This window comes from Pseudorasbora parva, chromosome 16, assembly GCF_024679245.1.
Source record: "Pseudorasbora parva isolate DD20220531a chromosome 16, ASM2467924v1, whole genome shotgun sequence".
NCBI classification, from domain to species: domain Eukaryota; kingdom Metazoa; phylum Chordata; class Actinopteri; order Cypriniformes; family Gobionidae; genus Pseudorasbora; species Pseudorasbora parva.
Window position 1 is genome coordinate 24,234,320 of NC_090187.1, and position 23,832 is coordinate 24,258,151.

At 37.5% G+C, this 23,832-nt stretch overlaps 1 protein-coding gene across 3 annotated transcripts in view; it reads right to left on the reverse strand.

Moving 5' to 3' along the window:
- Positions 1 to 203: 203 nt before the first annotated feature.
- golim4a (golgi integral membrane protein 4a) overlaps positions 204 to 23,832 on the reverse strand; it is a 28,959-nt gene continuing 5,330 nt past the window's right edge. Inside the window, exons 2-16 of one of the 3 annotated variants that reach the window (XM_067419979.1) lie at positions 21,317 to 21,391; positions 20,373 to 20,422; positions 20,051 to 20,104; positions 19,752 to 19,902; positions 14,868 to 14,950; positions 13,978 to 14,061; positions 11,447 to 11,602; positions 11,096 to 11,332; positions 8,757 to 9,022; positions 8,462 to 8,538; positions 5,476 to 5,540; positions 4,122 to 4,295; positions 3,634 to 3,702; positions 3,459 to 3,545; positions 204 to 1,707 (exon numbers count right to left, since the gene is read on the reverse strand). In XM_067419979.1, the coding sequence (XP_067276080.1) occupies positions 1,579 to 1,707; positions 3,459 to 3,545; positions 3,634 to 3,702; positions 4,122 to 4,295; positions 5,476 to 5,540; positions 8,462 to 8,538; positions 8,757 to 9,022; positions 11,096 to 11,332; positions 11,447 to 11,602; positions 13,978 to 14,061; positions 14,868 to 14,950; positions 19,752 to 19,902; positions 20,051 to 20,104; positions 20,373 to 20,422; positions 21,317 to 21,391 (1,757 nt within the window). In that variant the 3' untranslated portion in view covers positions 204 to 1,578. Of the gene's footprint in view, positions 1,708 to 2,727; positions 2,755 to 3,458; positions 3,546 to 3,633; positions 3,703 to 4,121; positions 4,296 to 5,475; positions 5,541 to 8,461; positions 8,539 to 8,756; positions 9,023 to 11,095; positions 11,336 to 11,446; positions 11,603 to 13,977; positions 14,062 to 14,867; positions 14,951 to 19,751; positions 19,903 to 20,050; positions 20,105 to 20,372; positions 20,423 to 21,316; positions 21,392 to 23,832 lie in introns of those variants that run through there. The other 2 variants (XM_067419978.1, XM_067419980.1) reach the window with 2 other exon arrangements.

The following is a 23,832-nucleotide window of genomic DNA, read 5'->3' on the forward strand; positions in this document are numbered from 1 at the left end:
CTTGCATTTAATGTAAGATGAAGAGATATTTCTTCTACTCCAAACATCAGCACTCCACCAGACTTTGTGCATGACTAAAAGAGGATGAGCATTAAATCCTTTAGCAATTTTTATTCTGCTCACAATGCCATTATCAAAAACAAAAAAAGGCACAAAAATATTTCTCCGCAGATCACTTTAAAAACTGAAAACTTGGGGGGGAATTCTATAAACAGATATTTATTTTAAATATAAAGTATTAAAGCTGAACACTTAACAGGAAAAATCTGGTTTCACCAATATTACATCAACTAATAAATCTACAAATCATTTGCATCCCAGAAAATAAAAGGTGAAAAAACAAGATTATTCAATTTTATATAATATATAAAAACAAAATACAGGCAAATAAATATTTCTCATTATTGTAGTGATTTAGCATACATTCAGAACAATTTGTTTTCTTATTTGAGTAAGCTAATCCAACCCTTTTGTTTACTTTTTGCATATTCAAATTCTACATCTGAATATTATGTCTTCTATTAATTCTCATTTTCAATGTGCCATTAATTTTTCTGCTGTCTAAGGTCATATATGAAAGACTAACAGTGACAATAAACTTGAGGACCAGGTCCAGTAGCACGTAGAACACTAGTACTAGTTTATACTAGAATAGTAGTTGGCAGGTCGAAATAAAACAGTAAAAATAGTTTTCCATAACGGAAACATTCGACAAAGAGATCAGAAACCAAATCATTCTGGCAAGAGCGGCAGCATTTGAGAAGGTTTTCCTTATTATCTCTATGAGGCACTTGGTGAAAAGCAAATAAAAATCATGTCTAACTAAATGAATTTGGTTTATGTTTCGACAGCAGTAATCCCACTACGGTATACAAGCACATACAGTACAACATTTAAAAAAAGACAAGATTTAGAAAGCTACAGTTCTGTTTGAATTACATGTAAACATTAATGTAGTGACATCTTTTTGCCTTGCCAAACTCACCCATGATACAATATTTATGCATTGCATTATTTATCAACAAGATTGATGAATTATCATCATAAATTTGGTTGGGGCCAGGTCAGGATTTAAGGCTAATCGGTGACTGCTGCCTGTCCATGAGGATCAGTCTTAAAATTCATCAGTCTGTTAGGATCAGTCTGTTAAAATAAGACTAAGATAAAAGGTTTACTTTAAAGATGGAATATATCTTGTATGTGGAGCCACAACTGAACAAAAATGGCAAATCTTTCAGTGCAAGAGTTTCTGGTGGATGAAATCTGTGCTTTCAGATTGTTGTCCAGCCCCAAAAACCAAACTCAAGATATAACAGCATTAAAACTGAACTGATTCACTGCTCCTTAGTAGAAGAAATGACAGACGTACAGTAAAGGGAGACAGCAGGTGTTTGGTCTGTGAGCGGTTGGGCGTTTTGGTGCATCTCGGTTTCAGAGTTACACAGACCGGAAGAAAAACTAGTTTCCGGTTCATCAGAACGTCCCAATAGAGCCATTGCCCAACACAATGTTTGAGCGGATGGATGGGAAACCCAATCCAAATGTGGCAGCGATTGGCTGTCCTTTCTTTCAATAGCCTCACATTTCTGCCCTGCGAATGGGCGGTTTATCCCCGTTGCCTTCTTCCTCCTCTTCTTCCTCATAGTTCTCCTCGTTGTTATGTTGGGCGGGTTCATTATCCTCCTTCACAACCCCTCTGGCCTCTTCCTGTACAGATACAACAACAAAAAAACAGCATTATATAAAGAAATGAAGTATGGTGTTTGCTACATACATTTATACAAGGCATTAAATGTTTGATTTCTACAAACCAACTTAGATACCTTTCACAGAAGAAATTAAGTGATGCCCTGCATCTGAATATTATGGAAATTTGTTTCCGCCACTGACTAAAAAATAAAAAGGTTAATTGCAAATGTATCTTTTTTTTCTCAGAATTGTGATATAAAGTCTCAATTGCGAGATATAACGTCAGAATCGCAAGCTATTAACTGACATTTTCCCCCTCGCAATTGCAAGCGTAAATCATGCGTTATATAAACTCGTCTATAAACTTCCCCTCAGAATTGGACTTATAGCTCAATTTAATGTAAAGCTATTTTAATGCAAGATGTAAAATAGCAATTGTGAGGAAAAAAGGTCAGAATTGTGAGATAAAAAGTTGCAATTATCTTTTAAATTGTTTCATTCTGTGGCGGAAAAAAACTTCCATTGAATATGCCAATATAGTTGGCAAAAATCCCAGATGACCTGGTGCTTCCAGTGAGATTCTTAAAATTTGCATCCACTTGACTCTTTACTATCCCAAAAGGCCCCAGGAGAGGGTTTGTGAATGGCAGTGAAGTGACAACTGATGCTGTAGGTCACAAGAAGGATGGAGAGGTGGAGGTAGTTTGTCTGAATTTCCATCATTTAATTTGAATTTCATTTATTGGTCAAAGTACATTTTAAGTATGTAAACAAATGTAGTGCCTAATATACAGAATGCGATTTCGGACACAGCTATGGGTTTGGACCAACATGAGGGTGATTAAATTATGACTTTTCAATTTTAAGTGAACTGTAATTTTAAAAGTGCACAGATGTGGATAAAGAATGAAGAACATTCCCTAAATTCCTTAAAAGAGATGAGGTGAAAATGGAGGATGGATGTTTATAGCGGAGCTGGAAGTAACTGAATACCATGGAGGACACTGCAATCGATCTGACTCACCCAACTGTGGCACTGCCCCCAGTCTACAGTTACAGCGGCGGCTTGTACAAAAGAATAAGTGAAAACATACACACAAGTAAGCACTACACACAACTCTCTGTGATGCATTACAGTAAAAGAGACCCTAAAATTGTTTTCTTGGATCAGACAGCGTAACCAGAGACTCATGGTCCTTTGTTTTTGACAAGAAACTAAATAAACACTACTATCATATGCTAAATTAGTTCATTAACAAATATAAGGCAGCAGCTTTGAAATAGCATACGAAGTTAAATTAAAAATTATGTCTATAGAATTTTAGAAATTTTCATGTCATAACTACTGTAATTAATAGATTCCACCCGTGACGTTCCACTCTGAGCTGTTCACATCTTGAGACTTGGATTTCTGCCTTTCTATGCCAACACTATCAATAGCTAAATTAATCTGCAGCAGTCAGATGATACAAGTAAGAGCTCTCTAGGTTGTTGTTTATTATTGTAATGTAATGCCGTCTCTCATGGCGCTTTGCACTCTGCTCAGGCTTTGCACATTCATGTGTCCTGGAGGAGGTGTGTCTTTGAAGAGAGTGGGATCTTCTGCTTTCAAATCTAGATTGCTATTGCTAGCCTCTACAAAATTGCACACCCTAGCTTTAATTAAATCAACTAAATCTAAAGGATTATTTTTTATGTTATCATTGTCCAGGAGCAATTTTGATCAGCAAACCTTCTCAAAAAGCCACAAAATAAAACATATTTTATACCTGTTCTCCATTCTCCTCATTATAAGGGTCTCCCTCCTCCTCTCGTACCGCCTCATGCTTTTGAATGTCTACCAGCTCATCTTGAGCCTGGAGAGAGAAAGCCAACCCGATTAGGGAACAAATAATTATTTTTTTGTTTTTGGGACAGCGTGTGTGATTGCATTTGTTATCCGACCTCATCATCGCCATCTTCCTGGTACTGCTCATCCAGAGCATCTTCCTGTTGGTCTGGGTTTCCAGCCATCTGCACAAAACACACACAACTTCAGAAATTCTGAGCTGCATAAAAAATATCCCCTAGATCTCTTTAAGAGTCAGATGCCCAAACTAAATCTCTGTCCCCCGGTTTCCCAGACAAGGCTTAAATTGAGTCCCAGACTAAAATCCATGATATCTTAAAATATATCAGTCCCATTGTTTTTTTTCTAAGGCATGTTTATAAAAAGCTACATAAATGGCCTAAGTGACTAATCCTGAATTAATCTAAAACCGATCTATGAAACCAGGCCTGTAAGAGTGTAAGTGTAAAAAATGCTGTATAGCTCCATCTGCACTGAAGTCTTATTGGTCCAGTCTCATTTCACATGCTTATTAATCATCATCCTGAAAACATTTTGCGTCTGCTGGTTAGGAGACTCCAGCTGAAAAGACCTGTTCACTTACCACCAGTTGTTCTTCAGCGGGTGGGTGGTGTTGACTCTCCATGTTGGGGTGGCCTACGGGCACTGGCTCTTCCTCCTCCTCACGGGGCTGGTGCTGCTGCTCTGCCTCCTCAAACTCATCCTCGCCCTGATTGTTGGGGTCATCCTCTGGATCAACATCTGCTTCTACAGGTCGCTGTAAGATTGACATATTTATCATCAGTACACGTTCACACACACAATGGCTTGAATTACTCACATTTGAGAAAATGAGAGCCCAGACGAGCTGATCTTGAGTTCTCCTGTTATGACGTCATACCAGGAAATGTTTCCGCCCCTTCCTCTGCTTCGCCCGCTCAGATAATTAGTAGAGAATGGCTTCAGTTTATCAGTCGTGATGACAGCAGCACAAGCTTTACCATATGGATTCAACTGCACCACCACAAACAGTGAGTAACAGTGTTCATTAATGCCTGATCTGAGATCAGTGAGTTCTGATGTGTAGCTAATCATTCAAGTTCACACAGACTTTCTTTCTAAATCGTTTAAAACTGTCAGTCCTGCAGCTGGCCGTCTTGATGCATCAGTGAATCAAGCCAGTGACTAAAACCATCAACTTCATGTTGTTTCTGTTAGTAGCATGAGACAACTCTGTTATTTAAATGATTAAACTACAGAGAGCAATCAAAGAACACTCTTTATAATGTTCGGATCGGTCTGTCACGCGTTTATCTGCAGTGCACACTTGCCCAAACTGCCGTTTGAATGACGCTGCTCATTATGCTCAACATAAGCTCTTACTGTATTCATGTTAATGTCGTGTTTGCTGTTAGCTGTGGTGAAAGCATTTTGTGAGAGAAATAACGTTGCAAAGTTCACTTGTGTTTATTCAGAGCTCTCAGATACAAACAAAATAAACTTGCGCTCTCAACAACTCAGTACAATAACACTTCCTAAGCAATCTTTCCCCAGCTCCGTCTCTCTCTCTCTCTCTCAACTGGCAGTGAGTGCTGCAGCTGCTCGCGCCTGACTAAACCACGCCCCCTCCTCACATAATCTCATTTCAAATGCAAAGATGTCAGCCAATTACAACAGTGGGTGTTTTCACTGAAGACTCACAGCAGACATGCCCCTTGAAACAGAGCATTCAAGCCAGATGGCTAATATCAGTATAGAAAAAAACATACTAACAATATAAGTACACCTCAGGAAACATTATAAAATAATAAAAGAATCCATGCCATGGGACCTTTAATGTGCTCCTAAATTGTTAAACTTTGGAGCACATGTTCTACTTGGGAAACGTAAGCATCAAGCCCTGTTTATATGAATACTGGTGATTGTATATGCATTTATAATAGCATAAGGGAACACACCTCATCCTCATGGTGAGCCTGGTCCTCTTCGCCTTGCCCAGGCTCCTCATGGTGCACATTCTCCTCTACACATGACAGAGACACAAAAAATATAATCCCCTGGGCCCAGTAGTTAATCTAGATTTCCAAATATTCAATATAGATTTGGAATCCAGGATAAGGTAATCCATATTACTTTTTGCAAGAGAACGCAAAAGCTTAAATAGCGTTAATCTCTGATGATTGCGCCAATGTAGTTTATATACAGTGACTTAAAGTGCACTGTGTACATTTTAGCAGTGAGGTAGCGAATTGCAACTCCCCTCCCTTCCGAAGCACATAGAGAAGCTACGGTGGCCAACACAGAACAAAGATGTCCTCATCTGGGACAACAGAGAGTAGCTAAACCTCTGTAGAGCAGTTTGCCCGTTTAGGACTAATGTAAAAGCATGATCAGTGGTACATGTAGATAGAAACGGCTCATTCTAAGGTAATAAAAATGTATACTCTAAATAATCTCTATATAATCTTTATATACCATTATCTATATTGCATTTCTGTCAATAGATCCTCATAAATATTACACACCGCACCTTTAAAAAACACAAAATGAAACATGGAATTTTTGTTTGATATTGACATCTGGGGCCTGTTCTTCGTACCTCGCTTAATACATCCGAGATGATTTGACAGATCCCAGATCTTTTAATCCTGATAACTGATCTCTGGCTAATTTGGTCCTTCAAACGAATTTGCGGATTGGATTAATATATCTGGATTAAATTATCTGAGCTCGTGCCTGTGTTCCCTGAAGAGGGCAGATGCATCGATACTCGAAACCACGATCAGCAATGCAGTGATTGGCTGGCGTCAAGACAACGTAATGACATCATATAATTAAAAAAGCCACCTGGCAAAAAACTTGTCAAAGAAAAAAAAAAAAAACACTTTATAAGGACCTTTATAAGGAAACAGACAAACGAACAAACCAACATAAAAGTTAGATAAATTAAATGTGCACTGTTATGATGAACATGATTACTAGGATTTATATTCACGATTTTATAATATTTGTACACACTTTACATTTTTATTTCAATGTTGTAATTTCATTTTTAATTCAATTTGAAGCAGATTTGTTATGTGACAATATTAATTAAAATTTCTTAACAGTCAAGATCAAATTATCTGCATCTCTTGCGCTGCATCAAGCCACTCCCATATTATCCGTCATCACTCACATTAATGCACGACAAATATTAACTGCATATTTGGAAAAATAGATGCATTCAATATAAAAATAGATCTCTCTTCTATAATACTTGGTATGAAAACAACATTGTGTTTGTTAAACAACTTTTAAATTCAAACTGTATTTTATTATCTTATAGTGCATTTTTGGATAAATTTGAGTTTCCAGTTACACCAAAAGAGTATGCTGTTTTATTTGGTACCATACCTCAACAAGTTATACAATTTGTAAGAGTGTGTAGAAGTGATTCTTCTGAGGCAGTATAAGTTCAAGACAGCATGTTTTTAGGAGATATTGACATTCTGAAACACAGTTGTACTAACAAACATATTAGGGATATTATAACAGGTGAAACAGCTACTCATTAAAGTTTATTGTGGAACAGTGCATTTGGGAATATAAACTGGAATAAAGCTTGGTGTATTTGTGAAGCATACTGATTAAATAATAAAGTAAAAGAAGTTACATTTAAAAATTGTACATGGTATATATCCAGTTAAAACTATTAGAAAGGTTTAATTTAGATATTGATTATTCATTTGATTTTTGTTCAATAAAAAAATAATCTATAATTCATCTATTTTGTGATTGTATATACACAAAGATTTTTTGGGTGGACATTGAAAATTTCATTAGAAGGAAAACAAATGTTATATTTAAATTAATAAATTAAATAATTTTGATATACATTATTCCAATGAACATGATAATATTTTCACCTTTATTGTACAACTTTTTATTATTTTGGGAAAATTTCATATGCACAAGAAGAAATGGTCAGGATCCAAGCCACATTTTATTCATTTTCTTCAGGAGACTTAGGACTCTTGCACCAGTTTAAAGAATATTATGAATAACAAAGCAAGAAAGACTTGTAATATTCTTAAAGAATTTTTTTTTATTTATTAATTTACCAAGGTTTGTACTCTGGCATTTTTTTTTGTTTCATTGTTCTTTTTTAATTTATTTTAATTTATTTAATTTTTTGTTGTATATGTGTATTAATATATTTTCTTTGCTGTATTTTACATGTTTTTTCTGGCAATAAAAAAAACACAAAAAGCCAGATTAACTGCACAATTTGAGTAAACCTCCAATACATCTATAAAGTAATCATTCCATCACAATTCACAAAATAAATCTCTCAATCAAGTAACTGTGTCTATAGTATTATACACAAATTTCAAATAAACTTTTATATTTATTATTATTTTAATTTATTATTGCCCCTGGTTCAGTAATTAAGTGTTGTAATAAAGTAGCAGTGGCTGGGACAGATTTTAAGTATCACCTCAAGATACAATCTAATCCTGTTTACATGAAATAAGCAGCTCCCGAGCAGGTTTAAGCTAACGGACCTGTTGCTATGACAGCAAGTCCAGGATGAGCTTCGAAGAACCAAACAATCCGAGATCAAGCCAAATCGTCAACAATCAAATCCAGCTAACTAAGTTAGCGACGTATGAAGAACAGGCCCCTGTTTGGACAACTCTATAATACATTTTATTTATAAATCACGTTACATTTTAAAGAAAAGTGCTACAAAGGGATAAAAAAATTGTTAGAACAATTAAGAATTAAGTTAAAATCAACACAAATTTAAACACAAAGCAATTCAAACATTGAAAGAAAAAAAAGCTGATGTGGCCCAGATATTAAAAATTCCACCAAAACATTAAAGAAATCTCTTTTCTAAAGAAAGACACCACGGGTAAAAGTAGCACTGCTGTAACGTCACACTACATATATTCTCACCGTTCTCCTCTGCTATCTGTGGCTCTTCTTCTCCCTGGACTATATCAGCATCCATGTTTTCATATTGTGCCTTTTTCCTGGTAAATAGAGAAAATAAAAGGATTTATAAAATAAACATGACCATTCTTCATTAATGCAAAAAGTGTTGTAAAAAACATGTAATTACGGATCTGTAACTGTGAAAAATCAGAGCAACACAGTCTCCTGTAGCTTTTTGTTTTTATAAAATATAATAATAAAAATAAACTTTTTAAAATAACTTTATAACTGCATGACTCAAGGGAGGGCCTCTGACCGGAGCATCTCTTGCTGGAGTTGTTGCTCTTTGAGATCAGCTTCTCTGTTCTGCTGTTCTTCTCTCTCTTTGTGTAGACGTAATCTTTCCTCTCTCTCCTTCTGCTGCTGCAGCTGCTGTTTCTGCAGGGCTTCCTGACGCAGGTGCAACTGTCTGCGCTCCTCCGCCAGCTGCGCAGCCAGACGCTGCTGCTCTTGCTGCTGTTCGTATGCAGACTTCACCCGCTCCACCTGTGCGTGCTGTACATGCGCGTCAGCTGGCACCACCTGGGGGCAGAACAGAAGATTGAGGGCCTTACAATGGGAAATGACTTAAATGTTGGAGGACAATGCAGGAAGGTGGACTAGCTAAGATAACTCAATATTTATAATAATAGTGAAAACATACAGAATGAAAATACATACTGAAGCATACACAAATATTGTGTGAAAATAGACAGTTCTGACAGCCGGCAAATCAGATTTAGTCTCTAATTAGATCTTTTCAGGCCGACTGTCTACGCTATTTATTGCAAGTAATCAAATAAGATTTGTGTTTCCAGACATAAACTGCCTAGGTTACTTTGTAGGCTATGATTTGGCTTTCAAAACAGAAGCAGGAAAATGAAAATCGCTATCCAAATTAGTGCTCTCTCGAGTCTGAGTGCAGAAATCCTCCATCACACAAGAAAAACTCAGCAACAGAGGAGACTGGTATATATATGAATACAGGTTTAATTGTATGAATATTTCCACCATTTCCATTACTAATTTTGATGTAATCAGTGTGTCACATTACATAAAATATTATTTGATATCTGATTTGAGCAGCCAGAGCATCCCGACTGAGGCATCTGGTTTAAATCCGATCTGGAATTTCTTTTTAAATAAACCAATTTCATGTGTGTTTTGTGTGTGTGTGTTTTGTGTGTGTGTGTTTTGTGTGTGTGTGTGTGTGTGTGTGTGTGTGTGTGTGTGTGTGTGTGTGTGTGTGTGTGTGTGTGTGTGTGTGTGTGTGTGTGTGTGTGTGTGTGGTGGGGTGGGTTATCAAGTATCAAAAATAAATGTTTTGTCTTTCTGGCCAATTGTCTTATAAGGTATCATTTGACTGTCTACCATCTGGAACAGCACATTATGATGGCTAAAAATGTTGTCTAGGCAGGCAGCTTGCTGGGCTACACTACCTTACCTTTCAAAAGTGTTGGGTCAGTGTGTATAGTAAATAAATTAACATCTATTTAGCAAGGATGCATTAAATTGATCAAGAGTGACAGTAAAGACATGTTACAACATAAATTAAGAAAAAGAAAAACAGCCTTATAATTTCCAAAAATATTAGTCTGCATAGCTGTTAACATTGAAAATAATAATAATTAAAGCTGCAACAGAGATGATGTTTCACAATGAAACATTGAATCTCGTCAGGCTACCAGCGCAACGAAAACTTGAGATCTCCGAAATTTAACATTGCCATGGCCTTTAGATTAGACTGACCAAATATGATGTGGATCTGTTAAAGTACAACGTCTGGAAATGGCAAAAGAGAAAATTAAAAATCTCTCACTTCCTGTTGGGTTTACATATTTTGCTCCAAGGGACTTTTAGGTGTTGGGCATGAAATGTAGCGAGAACGGTGCTTAATTGAAATTTTGTAAATGGCACTATCGAGCCATTTTGCCAGACCTACTTCTGAAACCCATATCAGATGTACATTTTCACAACTTCTGAAGCATGTGCAAAGTTTCATGAGTTGGAGTATGTTTAGATCCTCAGAAATTAGATTTAAGAATAATAGACAGAGCAATTACAATAGGGTACTCACACCATCGGTGCTCGGGCACTAATAAATGTTTCTTGAGCATCAGTGTATTAGAATGCTTTCTGAAAGATCAGGTGACACTCAAGACTCTATTATAGGAATAATAATGTGAAAATTCAGCTTTCCCATCACAGCAATAAATTACATTTTGAAATATACTATATTTACATGTACATGAACTTTAAATGACATCCCATAGGATGTAATCCATAGGGACGTCTTAATCCATAGGGTTAAATATGGAGTTGGTCCACACTTTGCAGCTAGTACAGCTTCAACTCTTCTGGGAAGGCTTTCCACAAGGTTTGAGGGTGTTTATGGGAATTTTTGACCATTCTTCTAGAAGCTCATTTGTGAGGTCAGATACTAATGTTGGACATGAAATTGTCCAAACTGTTTTGGTATGCTAACGCATTAAGAGTTCCTTTTACTGAAACTAATGGGCCACGCCCAACCCCTGAAAAACAACCCAAAAAAAGCTTGTTGTAATTTTATTGGTAATAAAATGTTTGCATTCAAAATCATGTTGCAAGAGTTCTTACCTCTTGAGCGTGACGTTGCTGCCTTTCTAGCACATTTTCATCTGGTTGGTTTGCCTTTGGCTCCTCCTCCTCCTCTTCATTATGTGGCACATCAAATTCCTCCTCTAGTTTCTGAGGTTGCCCGGCCTGCTCCATCTCCTCCTCAGCCAGCTCTCTCCTCCTCTCCTCAGCTCCTCCCATTTCTCCAACCTCTTCCCTGTGGTGCGACTGAGGCTTCTCGACCTCTTGGTGGTTCTCCTTCTGATGGAGATCCACATGAGACAAATCTCATTCTTGACCATTTTAAACCAGTGACATGAGTAGGTCAAAAACCTCAATTTTGAATGGATGATGGGTAAACCATTTCAATACCTCTGGCTGAGCATCCTGGGGTTGATTGTTTTCCACTGCATTCCCGTTGTGGATGGGTTGAACAGCCTCTTGTTGCTGGGGCTGCCCGGCAGCATGTCTCAGACTGGGCATCTTACTGAGCGTTTCCTTCAGCTGTTTATATTCATCCACCTGAACCTGGAACCCATCGAGACCCATTACATCAGTACAACACCACACAGCAAAGTAAAGACTTCATATACACTGGTGAAAGGTTACATGAGAGATGGTTTGGTGGTTAGCTAAAATAAGAGTTCGAATTTAAGAGCCTGACATTAGGCAAAGGCGAAACAGATTAAAGGCCATCATGAGGAAATACAACAAGTTCAGAAAGAAACCTAGTGCAATCGAGATCTATTAATTGTATAATTACTTGCATAATGAACTGAGAACCTAACACAATTATATAAGCATTTGACAAAATGGACAAAATAAAAATGAAAACCATGTAGTTTTGTAGTATTTACTAATTTGATTGAATCATATTTAGAAATCAAAGCAAAATGTATTTAATTGGAAAAAAAAACAACAACATGGTTTTAATTATATTTATTTATTTAATATTTAATATTACTACAATTAATAACTAATTCAATCTATTAATGAATTAACTTAATATTTAGATACAATAACTATACACTGTTCATGCGTTGGCCAACTGAACTGCCTCCCCCTGTTTCGGCCCAGGTTTTTTTCTCCATTCTGTCCCCTGATGGAGTTTTGGTTCCTTGCCAATGTCGTCGCCTTTGTCTCCTTTGGCTTTTGGCTTGCGTAGTTGGAGACACTAAATATTCAACAATATTACTGACATTGCCACAATGGTATGAGAACTGAATTCTGTAACTATTTTCCTGTTATCACTGTAAAGCTGCTTTAAAACAATCTGTATTATAAAAAGCTCTGTATAAATAAAGTTGAGTTGACAATAGAAATTCAATTCAGACTTCCAATCTGACTCTATTCCTCATGCAATGTCTATGACTTCAAAGGGCTATTCTTGAAATCATACTATTGTTTAATCATTCTCAACTCACACCCAAAATCCTTCATTCCTAACCTAACATTTCTCCCAGTCCTCCTTCACTTGGGTACCCGTTTTCTTTTCTGTTTGAGTACCAAATATTACCAGCATATAGAAGGAAAATATCACTCTGGATGTGTGCAAACACACACACACACACACACACACACACACACACACACACACACACACACACACACACAGCCTCCCAGCATCCTTCCCTACGCTGAGAAAGCAGATAGTGACAGTTCTAATTAACAAGCATTTGTACATCTGGTTTCACAAAGCCGCAGAGAAAGTGCGAGCACACAGGAAGTACAGCATGTATGGCTTATCAGACTCATGCACATTTTAGCATACTAAACAAGGGCAAGAAGTTGAAAAACGAGAGAGTGTGTGTATGCAAGAGATCATAATGGCCTTGTGGAATGCAACCGGACTTGAAATGCAGGCTTAGTCCAGTCCGACACAGCTTGCATAAGCAGCACTGCAGTCTAACTGAATCAGCAGGATCAAGTGCCGCTTTCACACTGAGAGCATTTCTACTGCATAATTGATATGCAGTGCTTTGCAGAAAATAATATAAAACATATTAGCACTGTTTCGAAACCTAGTGAGCTGTCTCGCATCCCGTGGTTTGGGATGAAGCCACAATAATAACACCCCTAAACTGCACAGTAAAAGCACATTAATTGTATACAATAAGCATTGTTAAGCTAATGACACAGTGCTCTAACAAGTATGAAAATGCATGCAATAATCTAATTTAATTACACTAAACTATTATTTTTAACAATGCTTTTCAGGACTGAATGAAATATTGAATTGTATAGTTTATAAATGACATTTCTCTCACTTAATCCACTATCTTAGATTTAAATTTTTACTAATATATAAAATCTCATATTTATTACATTAACGTTAGCCATTCTTTAGGGAAAAACAAATTTACCTACAAATTATATATATATATATATATATATATATATATATATATATATATATATATATATATATATATATATATATATACACACACACACACACACAGTATATCTCAAGTTAAAATTATATAACAAAATTTGTTTTTGCATGTTTGTTCAAAAATAAAACTATAACATATGAGAAGTAGGTTTATAGTTCATGTTCATCATGTGTTTTTCTAAGTTCAGCAAAAAAAATATGTATGTGAAATCCTGCTACGAATCTCATTGCTTACACAGACATTATGACTGTTGTAATCTGCTAATATGGGTGTATAAATAAATACACACCATTTGCATGCTGCTTACATGAGCTGTGTGAAATTGGACTTGTCTTTCCCACAGGATATGCTCTACATGGAATTTGATCTGTCAGTGTGAATTGAATGATTGAACAGCACACACATTCCTGAACCTGCTTAAAGATGATGCATGAACACACACACATTCCTGAACCTGCTTAAAGATGATGCATGAACACACACACACACACACACACACGTCCCAACCTGAGCCGCAGCTAGCGCACTCTTGTGGTCCTCCAGGGTCAACACAAGCTGGTCATGGGTGGACTTTAGGTTCTTGTGCTGTTGCTACAAAAGAAAAAGTAAAAAAATCACAGGTAAACTTTGAATACAGGCATTCAGGATAACCACACTGAATATTAGTATGGACAGAGTGATAAAGATAAATTATTATAATCATAAATACAATCGCATGTGTAATAAGATGGAAATTAGGCTGAATAAAAATTTGTAACTGGGTAAATTTCACCAAAAAAAAATTCAGTCTATTTTTAAAAAGTAAAAAAAACAAAAGACTATAAAAATCTTTCCAATGAAATGCTTCAGAAAATAACAATTAAGCACAATTCCTCCCTTTGTAATTTTATGAAACAATCACATGTCATTTAAATCGATAAGTGATTTTCATTTTTGAATTTCGATTATAAGCACAACAATTACATCATTGTAATATCTGCAGTACTAATGTAATTTATAATAGTTTAATTAAACAAACAACTAAATATATCATGTATTACTACATTATATTATACATGTTAAATAAACATTATATTTAAATATATAGTAACAGAGAAATAAAGAGAACGATGCATTTTTTATTGACACATTAAAAATGCTTTTTTTCTTTACATAAAAATTACCAAAAAATATGAATGTCTTAAAATATGATTCTGTTTCCTTGGGCTAAATACATTTTCTAATTTTATTTATTTATTTGTGAATTTTGGGGCCAGACATATTTCACTCATTTATCTGTGACAAATGGAACACATGGCTTAATTACCCATAATATATATTAAAATATATATTAAATAACCATAAAACATATTTTTTAATACTGCTCTAAAAAGACCTATAGTGTTTTTTGGCATTACCCTTGTATCCTGAAGTTGCACATAGATGTCCTGATGAGCTTTTCTCAACTGTTTGTTCTCTTCACGTAGGTTGTATACATTATCTGGAGGGAAAAAAGAGAAAAAGCGAAGCAACTGAAATGACCATAGCTTTTAAAGCCACCATATGTATTTTTTTTTCCAACTAGAAGTCGCTTATTCAAAACAAAGGTGTAGCTTGATGATGTTTTATTATGCCACAGGTCCTTCTAAAAAAAATTACATTTCATACCAATAAAATAAAAGTGTTTTTAATACAAAAAAGTCAACCTTCAAATAATTATGTTCAGTTATGCACTCAATACTTGGTCGGGAATCCTTTTGCAGATATGACTGCTTCAATGCGGCGTGGCATGGAGGCGATCAGCCTGTGGCACTGCTGAGGTGTTATGGAGGCCCAGGATGCTTCGATAGCGGCCTTAAAGGGGGGGTGAAACACTCAGTTTCAGTCAATCTCATGTCAATCTTGAGTACCTGTAGAGTAGTATTGCATCCTTCATATCTCCGAAAAGTCTTTCGTTTTATCATATTTATAAAAGAAATATGGGCTGTACCGAGTCTTTCCGGAAAAAACCGAGCGCCTGGAGGCGTATCGTGTGGGCGGAGCTAAAGAATGACCAGCACACCCAAAGCGGTGACGTCCTCAAGCGTGGAGAAACCCATCTATCTCAGCTAAAACAGATAATGATCCACAATCAAATCTGAGGCTGAAATAAATTGAACAGGAGAAACGGCAACATCAGGATGTCCGTCTTTGTGGTATGTACTGTATTTAGGGGCCTTTGTGTGTCTTTACGCGCAGTTTATGAGGACATGATTCGGTTTATGGACTATTGTATGTGACTAGACCTTAGAGGTAGCAAGCAAAACGGTTTTGCACGTCAGAGTCAGACTAGTGTTATACAGAACAACAATGGAGTAACCGTTAGCGCATTTGAATGACGAAGCACGCGATCGTATCGTTTACTGATGTTTACTCATGCGACGGTAGCCAACAGCACAGACATTTGAAGTTGATTTACTCACCGGCTGCTTCCAAAGCAGGACCGAACTTTATCGCTGGGACCGCTCTGTCAAAAACACACTTCTTTGGTATGATTTGGTGAAGTCCTGTGACAGCAGTGACCGTGGAAATCCACTTAACGACGCGACTGAAGCGATGCCTTGAAGCTTCCCGTCATTTCTGCGTTCAAATCGGTTCAAATGCAGCGCTGCCTTCCCAGAATGCTGTGCTGAAGCGTTGAAGTCGCTCGACGTCACCCATAGGAATAAAGTGGAGCGCGGCGCGTCATAAGTGTTCACGGACGACTGGATCTGCACCTGAGTGTTTACGGCGTGCATTTCCTCTCTCTCCCTCTAGTTACGCGCGCGCGCACCCTACCGGGAGAAGAGCCCGTACGGCCCATACAAGGACCTTCCGATCTATTTAACGTCAAGTCGAGCCATACACGAAAAAAAACTCGCCGAAACTTGTGAGAAACCGGAAGGAGTATTTTTAACACAGAAATACTCCATCAAACGTCCAACATTAGTTTTTGAAACTTTGTCTATGTTTAGGATGGGAATCCAAGTCTTAAACAGAGTAAAAAGCTCAGTATGCATGAAACAGCATTTCACCCCCCCTTTAAGCTCATCCAGAGCGTTGGGTCTTGCGTCTCTTAACTTTCTCTTCACAATATCCCACAGATTCTCTATGGGGTTCAGGTCAGGAGAGTTGGCAGGCCAATTGAGCACAGTAATACCATGGTCAGTAAACCATTTACCAGTGGTTTTGGCACTGTGAGCAGGTGCCAGGTCGTGCTGAAAAACGAAATCTTCATCTCAAAGCTTTTCAGCAGATGGAAGCATGAAGTGCTCCAAAATCTCCTGATAGCTAGCTGCATTGACCCTGCCGTTGATAAAACACAGTGGACCAACACCAGCAGCTGACATGGCACCCCAGACCATCACTGACTGTGGGTACTTGACACTGGACTTCAGGCATTTTGGCATTTCCTTCTCCCCAGTCTTCCTCCAGACTCTGGCACCTTGATTTCCGAATGACATGCAAAATTTGCTCTCATCCGAAAAAACTACTTTGGACCACTGAGCAACAGTCCAGTGCTGCTTCTCTGTAGCCCAAAAGTGGCTTGACCTGGGGAATGCGGCACGTGTAACCCATTTCCTGCACACGCCTGTGCACGGTGGCTCTGGATGTTTCTACTCTAGACTCAGTCCACTGCTTCCGCAGGTCCCCCAAGGTCTGGAATCGGTCCTTCTCCACAATCTTCCTCAGGGTCCGGTCACCTTCTCGTTGTGCAGCGTTTTTTGCCACACTTTTTCCTTCCCACAGACTTCCCACTGAGGTGCCTTGATACAGCACTCTGGGAACGGCCTATTCGTTCAGAAATTTCTTTCTGTGTCTTACCCTCTCGCTTGAGGGTGTCAATAAAGGCCTTCTGGACAGCAGTCAGGTCGGCAGTCTTACCCATGATTGTGGTTTGAGTAATGAACCAGGCTGGAAGTTTTTAAAAGCCTCAGGAATCTTTTGCAGGTGTTTAGAGTTAATTATTTGATTCAGATGATGCGGTTACTAGCTCGTTTAGAGAACCTTTTCATGATATGTTAATTTTTTGAGATGTATGCCAAAATCACCAGTATTAAAACAACAAAAGACCTGAAATATTGCAGTTGGTGTGCAATGAATCTAAAATATATGGAAGTTTAATTTTTATCATTACATTATGGAAAATAATGAACTTTATCACAATATGCTATTTTTTTGAGAAGGACCTGTATATTATGTGTAGAGAGCAACAACAACGAGATTGCTTTCATTTTAGACATTTTATGTAAAGTGGACATTTAAAGGAAGTTATTGTAAGATTGTGGCCAAAACTGGTACTGCAATAACTTTCAAATGACTGTAGAGCGGTGTATCCCTCTTCCCCTCTCCCTGACTCGAGCTTGCCAAAACGCTGCAGGATCAGCAGGAACGTTTGTAGATCTGCAGCTTATGGTAACTAGAGCAGAGCTGGCAACCCGGATGCCTAAACACTACTGACTTCGTGATTGGTAGATCGGTGGAGGGCGGAGCTTCAGGCCAAAACACAACATGTCAACGTCAACATCAGTTGAGGGCTGCAACAACAACTTTTAAATGACAAAATCCTGGCCGTCAACTACTGTTGTTAGTGATATAAGTATTTGAAATGAACATGATGTCTTATGTCTATAGGGATATATCAGGGTCATTTTATGATCAATTGAAATAGATTTCTTACATACAGTTCCTTTAAATGCAGACCTCTCAAGCTGCGATACTGAACAGAACCACACGGAGACGCCAAAAAAACCTCCTAAATCAACTGCTTTGACAGCAAAAACCTACGATTACTAAACAACAAAACAATGTCCCTCCCTCCACTGCACGTATGCTCAGTATATCTGTGCTCAGAGTCATTATCATCATCAGTTCTCTCTTAACAGTGCTGTTAACTGAATAACTTCAGGATGTTGGTTTATTTTGAGTAAGAGGGAGTGTCAGACGCGTCAAAGTGAATAACTAAAAATGTGTGGATTAGGGGTTTACTAGAGACACGAACTGTTTGGAACGGTTCAGTCCAATTTGGTGAACTAATTCACTAAAAAGAAACCGGTTCAAATGAACGATTTGTTCGCGAACCGGTCATCACTTTCACACATGACAAATCAAACATTATCCTTCTTGTGTGTGTGTGGAAACAACGCGAATGTACTGAAATGTACATAAATGCTGCGTGAGATCAGTGTTCGAGAGTGCGCGCACACACGTTCCCTGTGCATCAATATAACCCACGCGCTTACTTTACGACACCAATACTGCACTCTTCAGAAACAGTCGCAGAATATGACAGAGCTCATGTTTTAAAGCAAAGCAAACACTGGAATGATCAATTCACTAAAACCGCGCTGTGAGTCTCTATTCTCTCTGATGTATCAGCCTGGCCTTACAGTGGCCCTGTTTGGGACTGTTTGGATGAATTAGATTAACGTTACTGGATCACTGAACACTTTCCCAGTGTTTAATGCTTCAACTCACAAACAGAGAATCAGGTTAAATAGTTGGAAATGGAATAGAAATTTCCTCCTACCAGGGTTACAGGTGCAGATGCTCAATGTGATTGTGATATAATCCCGACTTCTATGATCAACTGCGTGATGCAAATTACGCTAATGTCGCAGCTTCACGTACATCTGTAATTTCTTTGCTTTAATTGCATTAAATTATTAATTAAAGAGTAATTAATTAAATAATTTTCATTTTTGGGTGAACTAACCCTTTAAGTAGATGCTGGGTGGAGTCTACCTATTTGTGGATTTGTGTTAGTCTTGACGCTAGAAATGTTTAAAAATCCATGCGCCGTTCTGTGATTTACAAATGTGCAAGAAGAGATCCACCAATGCAGAGGAAGCCATCAACAAATGCACAGGAAGTGATTCACAAATAAATGCAGAGTTGTGTTTGTGACATTAAAATAAATGTGTGGATTTTTTTTCTATTGACAAATGTCATTGTATTTATTTGTGAATATAATACATTTTTGTGAAACTCTTTACATTTATTTTTGGATAACAATCTATTTGTTTGGAATAATGCAACAAAACTACCCCCATATATTTCGATTGATTTAAACATTCTTGGAAACATTTGGGATAATTTAAGTACATGAGTCAACAAAATATAACACTGTTCTAGTGGTTTTTGGGTATCTGAATCCAAAAATCTTTCATATTGTGCATTTAATGCAACCATAAAGACCCCAATAGGCAGCTTGATGCTAGAGTCTTTTCGTTGGTGGTTGCAAGAGTGTAATTGCTAAGAAAAAGAAGGTGAGAACATGATACCTTTGAGTTTAGAAATCTCAGATTCTTTGGCCTGGTGAAGCTGGTCAATTCTCTGTTTATGTTCATCTATTGCCTTGTTGTGTTCATCTCCCTGTAGCTGATGTCGTTCTTGTAGTTCGTAATACTGCTTTTTTAGGTCGTCATGCTGGTTCTAATGGCAAACACACACACACACACAACAGTAAATTATCTGTTTGCTGTGGGAAGAAAATAAATACTGCATGTCTTAATTCACAATACATCACAAAACATAATTTCTAAAAACAGGCATGCACAGTAGACATGATTTTCCCACTTACCTTCAAAATCTGATGCTGGGAATGCAGAGAATTAAACTTGACACTAGCATCTTGCTGTAAACAAACAGATACAAACAAATCTGGTCATTTAGTAAACATGGCGTCATTGTACCTTTAAATGCCATGCCAGAAAGCCAAAGGCTGTGATATTTGAGAAATATAGGATTCGCATACAAACAACCAGATGAGTATTTGACTACAGGGCAAAAAGCGTGTTTGCTCTCTAAAATAATTTTTCACTTCCCCTGCATTTCATCTAGTTATAACCCAGGTTTTTCCTGAAAAAAACATTCTTTATGCAGTAGCGCTCAAAACAACATACCTTTTCTTTATTGATAGACTGCTGAGCCTCTATTTTATACACAAGATAATCTGTGAGGAAAAGGCAAAAACCGGTATTATAGCAGTGACAAATGCAATACTTATTATGCTAATTAATACATTTTGCATGTTATTATTTTGCAGAGACATTCATGCATTTTAAGTGCGGCTTAAAGGTCCAAACGGTTTCACAGACAAGGCTTAAGCTAGTCCTAGACTAAAATGCTTGTTTGAGCCGTTTTAGTAGAAATCATTTCTTAAAACGGGGGTTTTCAAAATGGGGTCCTACAGAATAAAAATCAGAGAATAAAAAGACTAATAAACATTATAAATGTTTAATTTCTAAATGTTTCTTTCCTTTCTTGAAAAATATACATTTTTTCCAGAATTGTAAATGTTTGCTTTGTATCTTTAGTGAGTTTTTCTCACTATAGTCCCCTTAATCTTGCTCACTGGGGTTGTAAGACAGTACGGACACTGCTTAACGCAGTACGGACACTGCTTAGATACATTTATGGTGAAAGTTTCAAAGTTCTTTTCAAATTTGTTTTATTATTAAAAATGTTCTTCTTCAGGTTTATACATCCAACATTAAGTATAGCCAGTTTATATAGGGAAACAATATGTTGTATTCATTTATAATCTTAAAATATGTCTGTGCCATTGTTTTGACTCAAAATGTGCACCAGTTATGTTTTTCTCTAGGGCACGTTTATAAAAGCTACTTTAATGCCCTAATTATACTAAGGCCTAATCTAATCTTATTCTAATCCCTGTTTGTGAAACCAGGCTTTAGGATTTTATTAACTTGACACTTGGCATAACACAGCAGCTTTGGGCAGCACCAGTTTATCCATCATGCAAGCTACAGGATGTCATTACACTTCATCATTTCCTCTTCTTGTATTAGTCATTGATGTTGTTATATATTATAAACAAACTTGCCGTCTTTGGCTTTTTTATGCTCAAGTCGCTCCTTCTGAAGAGACTTCTCCAACCTGGAGCGATGCTCGTACACAACTGACAGGAAGAAAGAGGGGGGAAAAATACATTTGGTATTGGTGTTGACTAGTGTTGAGGAAAGTTACTTTAAAACTTATTGTGAATGCGTTACTCCCTAAAAAAAATAAGTAAGCAATTGTGATAATTGGTGCATTAAATTACTTTTTCTCACCTGGGCTGGGCTTGCTTGCTTGTTTTAAACCCCTTAAGCACTGAAGGCATTTTTTTAGTTGTTTTGTCTGAGTGACATACAAAAGTAAAGACTCATAACTCCAAAACTATAGCAAGGAGAGTCATTTGTTAGCTTTTTATATTTTTAGAAAATAAACATTTTATTGCATTTTGGACAATCTAATGCTGAGAAACTGCTGAGAAAAGACAGAGAAAAAATCTCATTTGACATGCAATAACTCATAAGAGCAGAAAAATATATTTTTGGTAATGTTCCCCTATATGTGGTCTGCATCTAGACTAGAACAAATGTTGAGGCGATAGAATAAAGTAATCAAAAGTTACAGCATTTGGAACAAAGATAGTCTTTTTGTTTAGTCCTTGACACCCAGAAGGCATTTTGTTGTTTTCTGAGACCTAGTCCACACGTACACACGTTTTTCTTCCTCCGTATTAAACCTTGCTTGTGCATCCACTCCACACGTTAAAAGAAAACTCTGTCCACATGACAACGAAAAAACACTATGATTGGCTGCCTGATTTCCACATGGGTCCCATTCACTAAGGGATGCAATGGGCTTGGCAAAACCCTTCTACAAGTTCCATTGGGCCAAGGCCCAAGTGGACTGTAATAGCTTCACACACTTGCCTTACTATTTTGTATTATTGCATTCGGCGCCTCTGTTCTGCAATACAATGAGATAACTTTACATGTATCTGTATGTGATAAGTGTTTTTCGGAGAGTAATTAAAAGCTACGTCTGCCATTGCATAGACGCGACTCATGTAAACAAGAGATAATGGCGCACAATCTGACATCAAACAAACGAAAGAACGGCACACACTTTGACTTCACAAGCCGAAAACTCTGATTTCACCATCTACACAGCAACGCTATAACCAGAGTTTCTAAAAATCTTCACCCTGGCCGGAGTTTTCAAAAAAGTCTGGTTTCTGTAACCAAATACTGCGTTTGCATGTGGACGAACAGCCAAACCGCATAAAAAGTCAGTGTTCGGAGAGGGCCTGAGTGACAAACACAAATGTATTAACTCCAGTCACGCAGCATTTCTTCTGCCACCCAGCCACGGCTGAGGGGTGTGTTCCGGCAGGAAAGTGACGTTGATGCATACCCTCTATAGCAAGGAGAGTAAAAAGGTATCAAAACACCAAACCCATTTTTGCTAGTTTAACGACGGAAAAAGTGGTCGGCATGCCAGTTGCATGGTCCAAAAGTGTTGTACCTAATATCTTAATGAGTAATGGGTGTGTTTTAGATGTACGTAAACCAATCAAAATCTTATCTCCCATTCCCTTTAAAAGCCAGTTGGGCTCTCACCATGGAGGATTCGCTACTTATCGGCGGAATTTGGGTAAACAGATGGGCACGAGTGCATTTACTTTGTAAATAACGTAGTGCTGGACGGGAAAATTATAACTGTCTAGGGCTGTCAAAATTGCTCAAAAATGATGTTTGAATATTCCCTCTAAAAATCACGAATATTCGAACAACTCAAACATCTGGTTGTGCATTTTGTCAACATAACAGGACAAATTAATACAAAGAGACATAACTACTTGTATAGGTAGTCTATTTAAGTTTAAACATTTGACAACGTATTATTTACACAAAAACAAGTATATCAACTAATGGCCAAAACCCCAAGCGCAGACCTCACTTTCTCTCGCCCTTACCTCACGTTCTCTGCGCATAACGGTTTAAATGAACAAACTTTGAGTGCTGATCAAGAGTTTTGTGCAAGAAATTTAAGGTCGCGAATTTAAGGCTTCATTCAGTGATTAAAACAAATATTATTGATATTAATTTAAGTTTTACAGCATAGTGAATGCTCCGAGCGAGCTGTGCTGTGGTAAACATGGAACGGTAAATAATCAGTGGAAGCAGTGCATTTATCCTTTATTCATGCAATATCTCTTCAGCCAGAACGGGAGCCTACACTTTAGTAATATTTCTGTTTAACATTAAATAAAATGAGGCATGGTATTCATGGTAATGTATCTTACATAGCTTGCATACAACTTTATCTTACGGCTCAACAATTTTTACCTCCTACCGACCAAAATCCAAAGTAATGTTATTTCCAGACATGTTTTTTTAGATTTTGGAGGGTTAAAATAGCTTTCTCTGCTGCGGTCGAGTTGGGCTCTGCACTTTCTGCCATCTTCCATGCAAGACGTGTCAACGTTCAGCATTGACGCTGTGCCTGACAGTGCGACTCCTGAGACCTGTCCCTGAACCCTCAGGCGCGTGAGTGCGCCCATGAGCA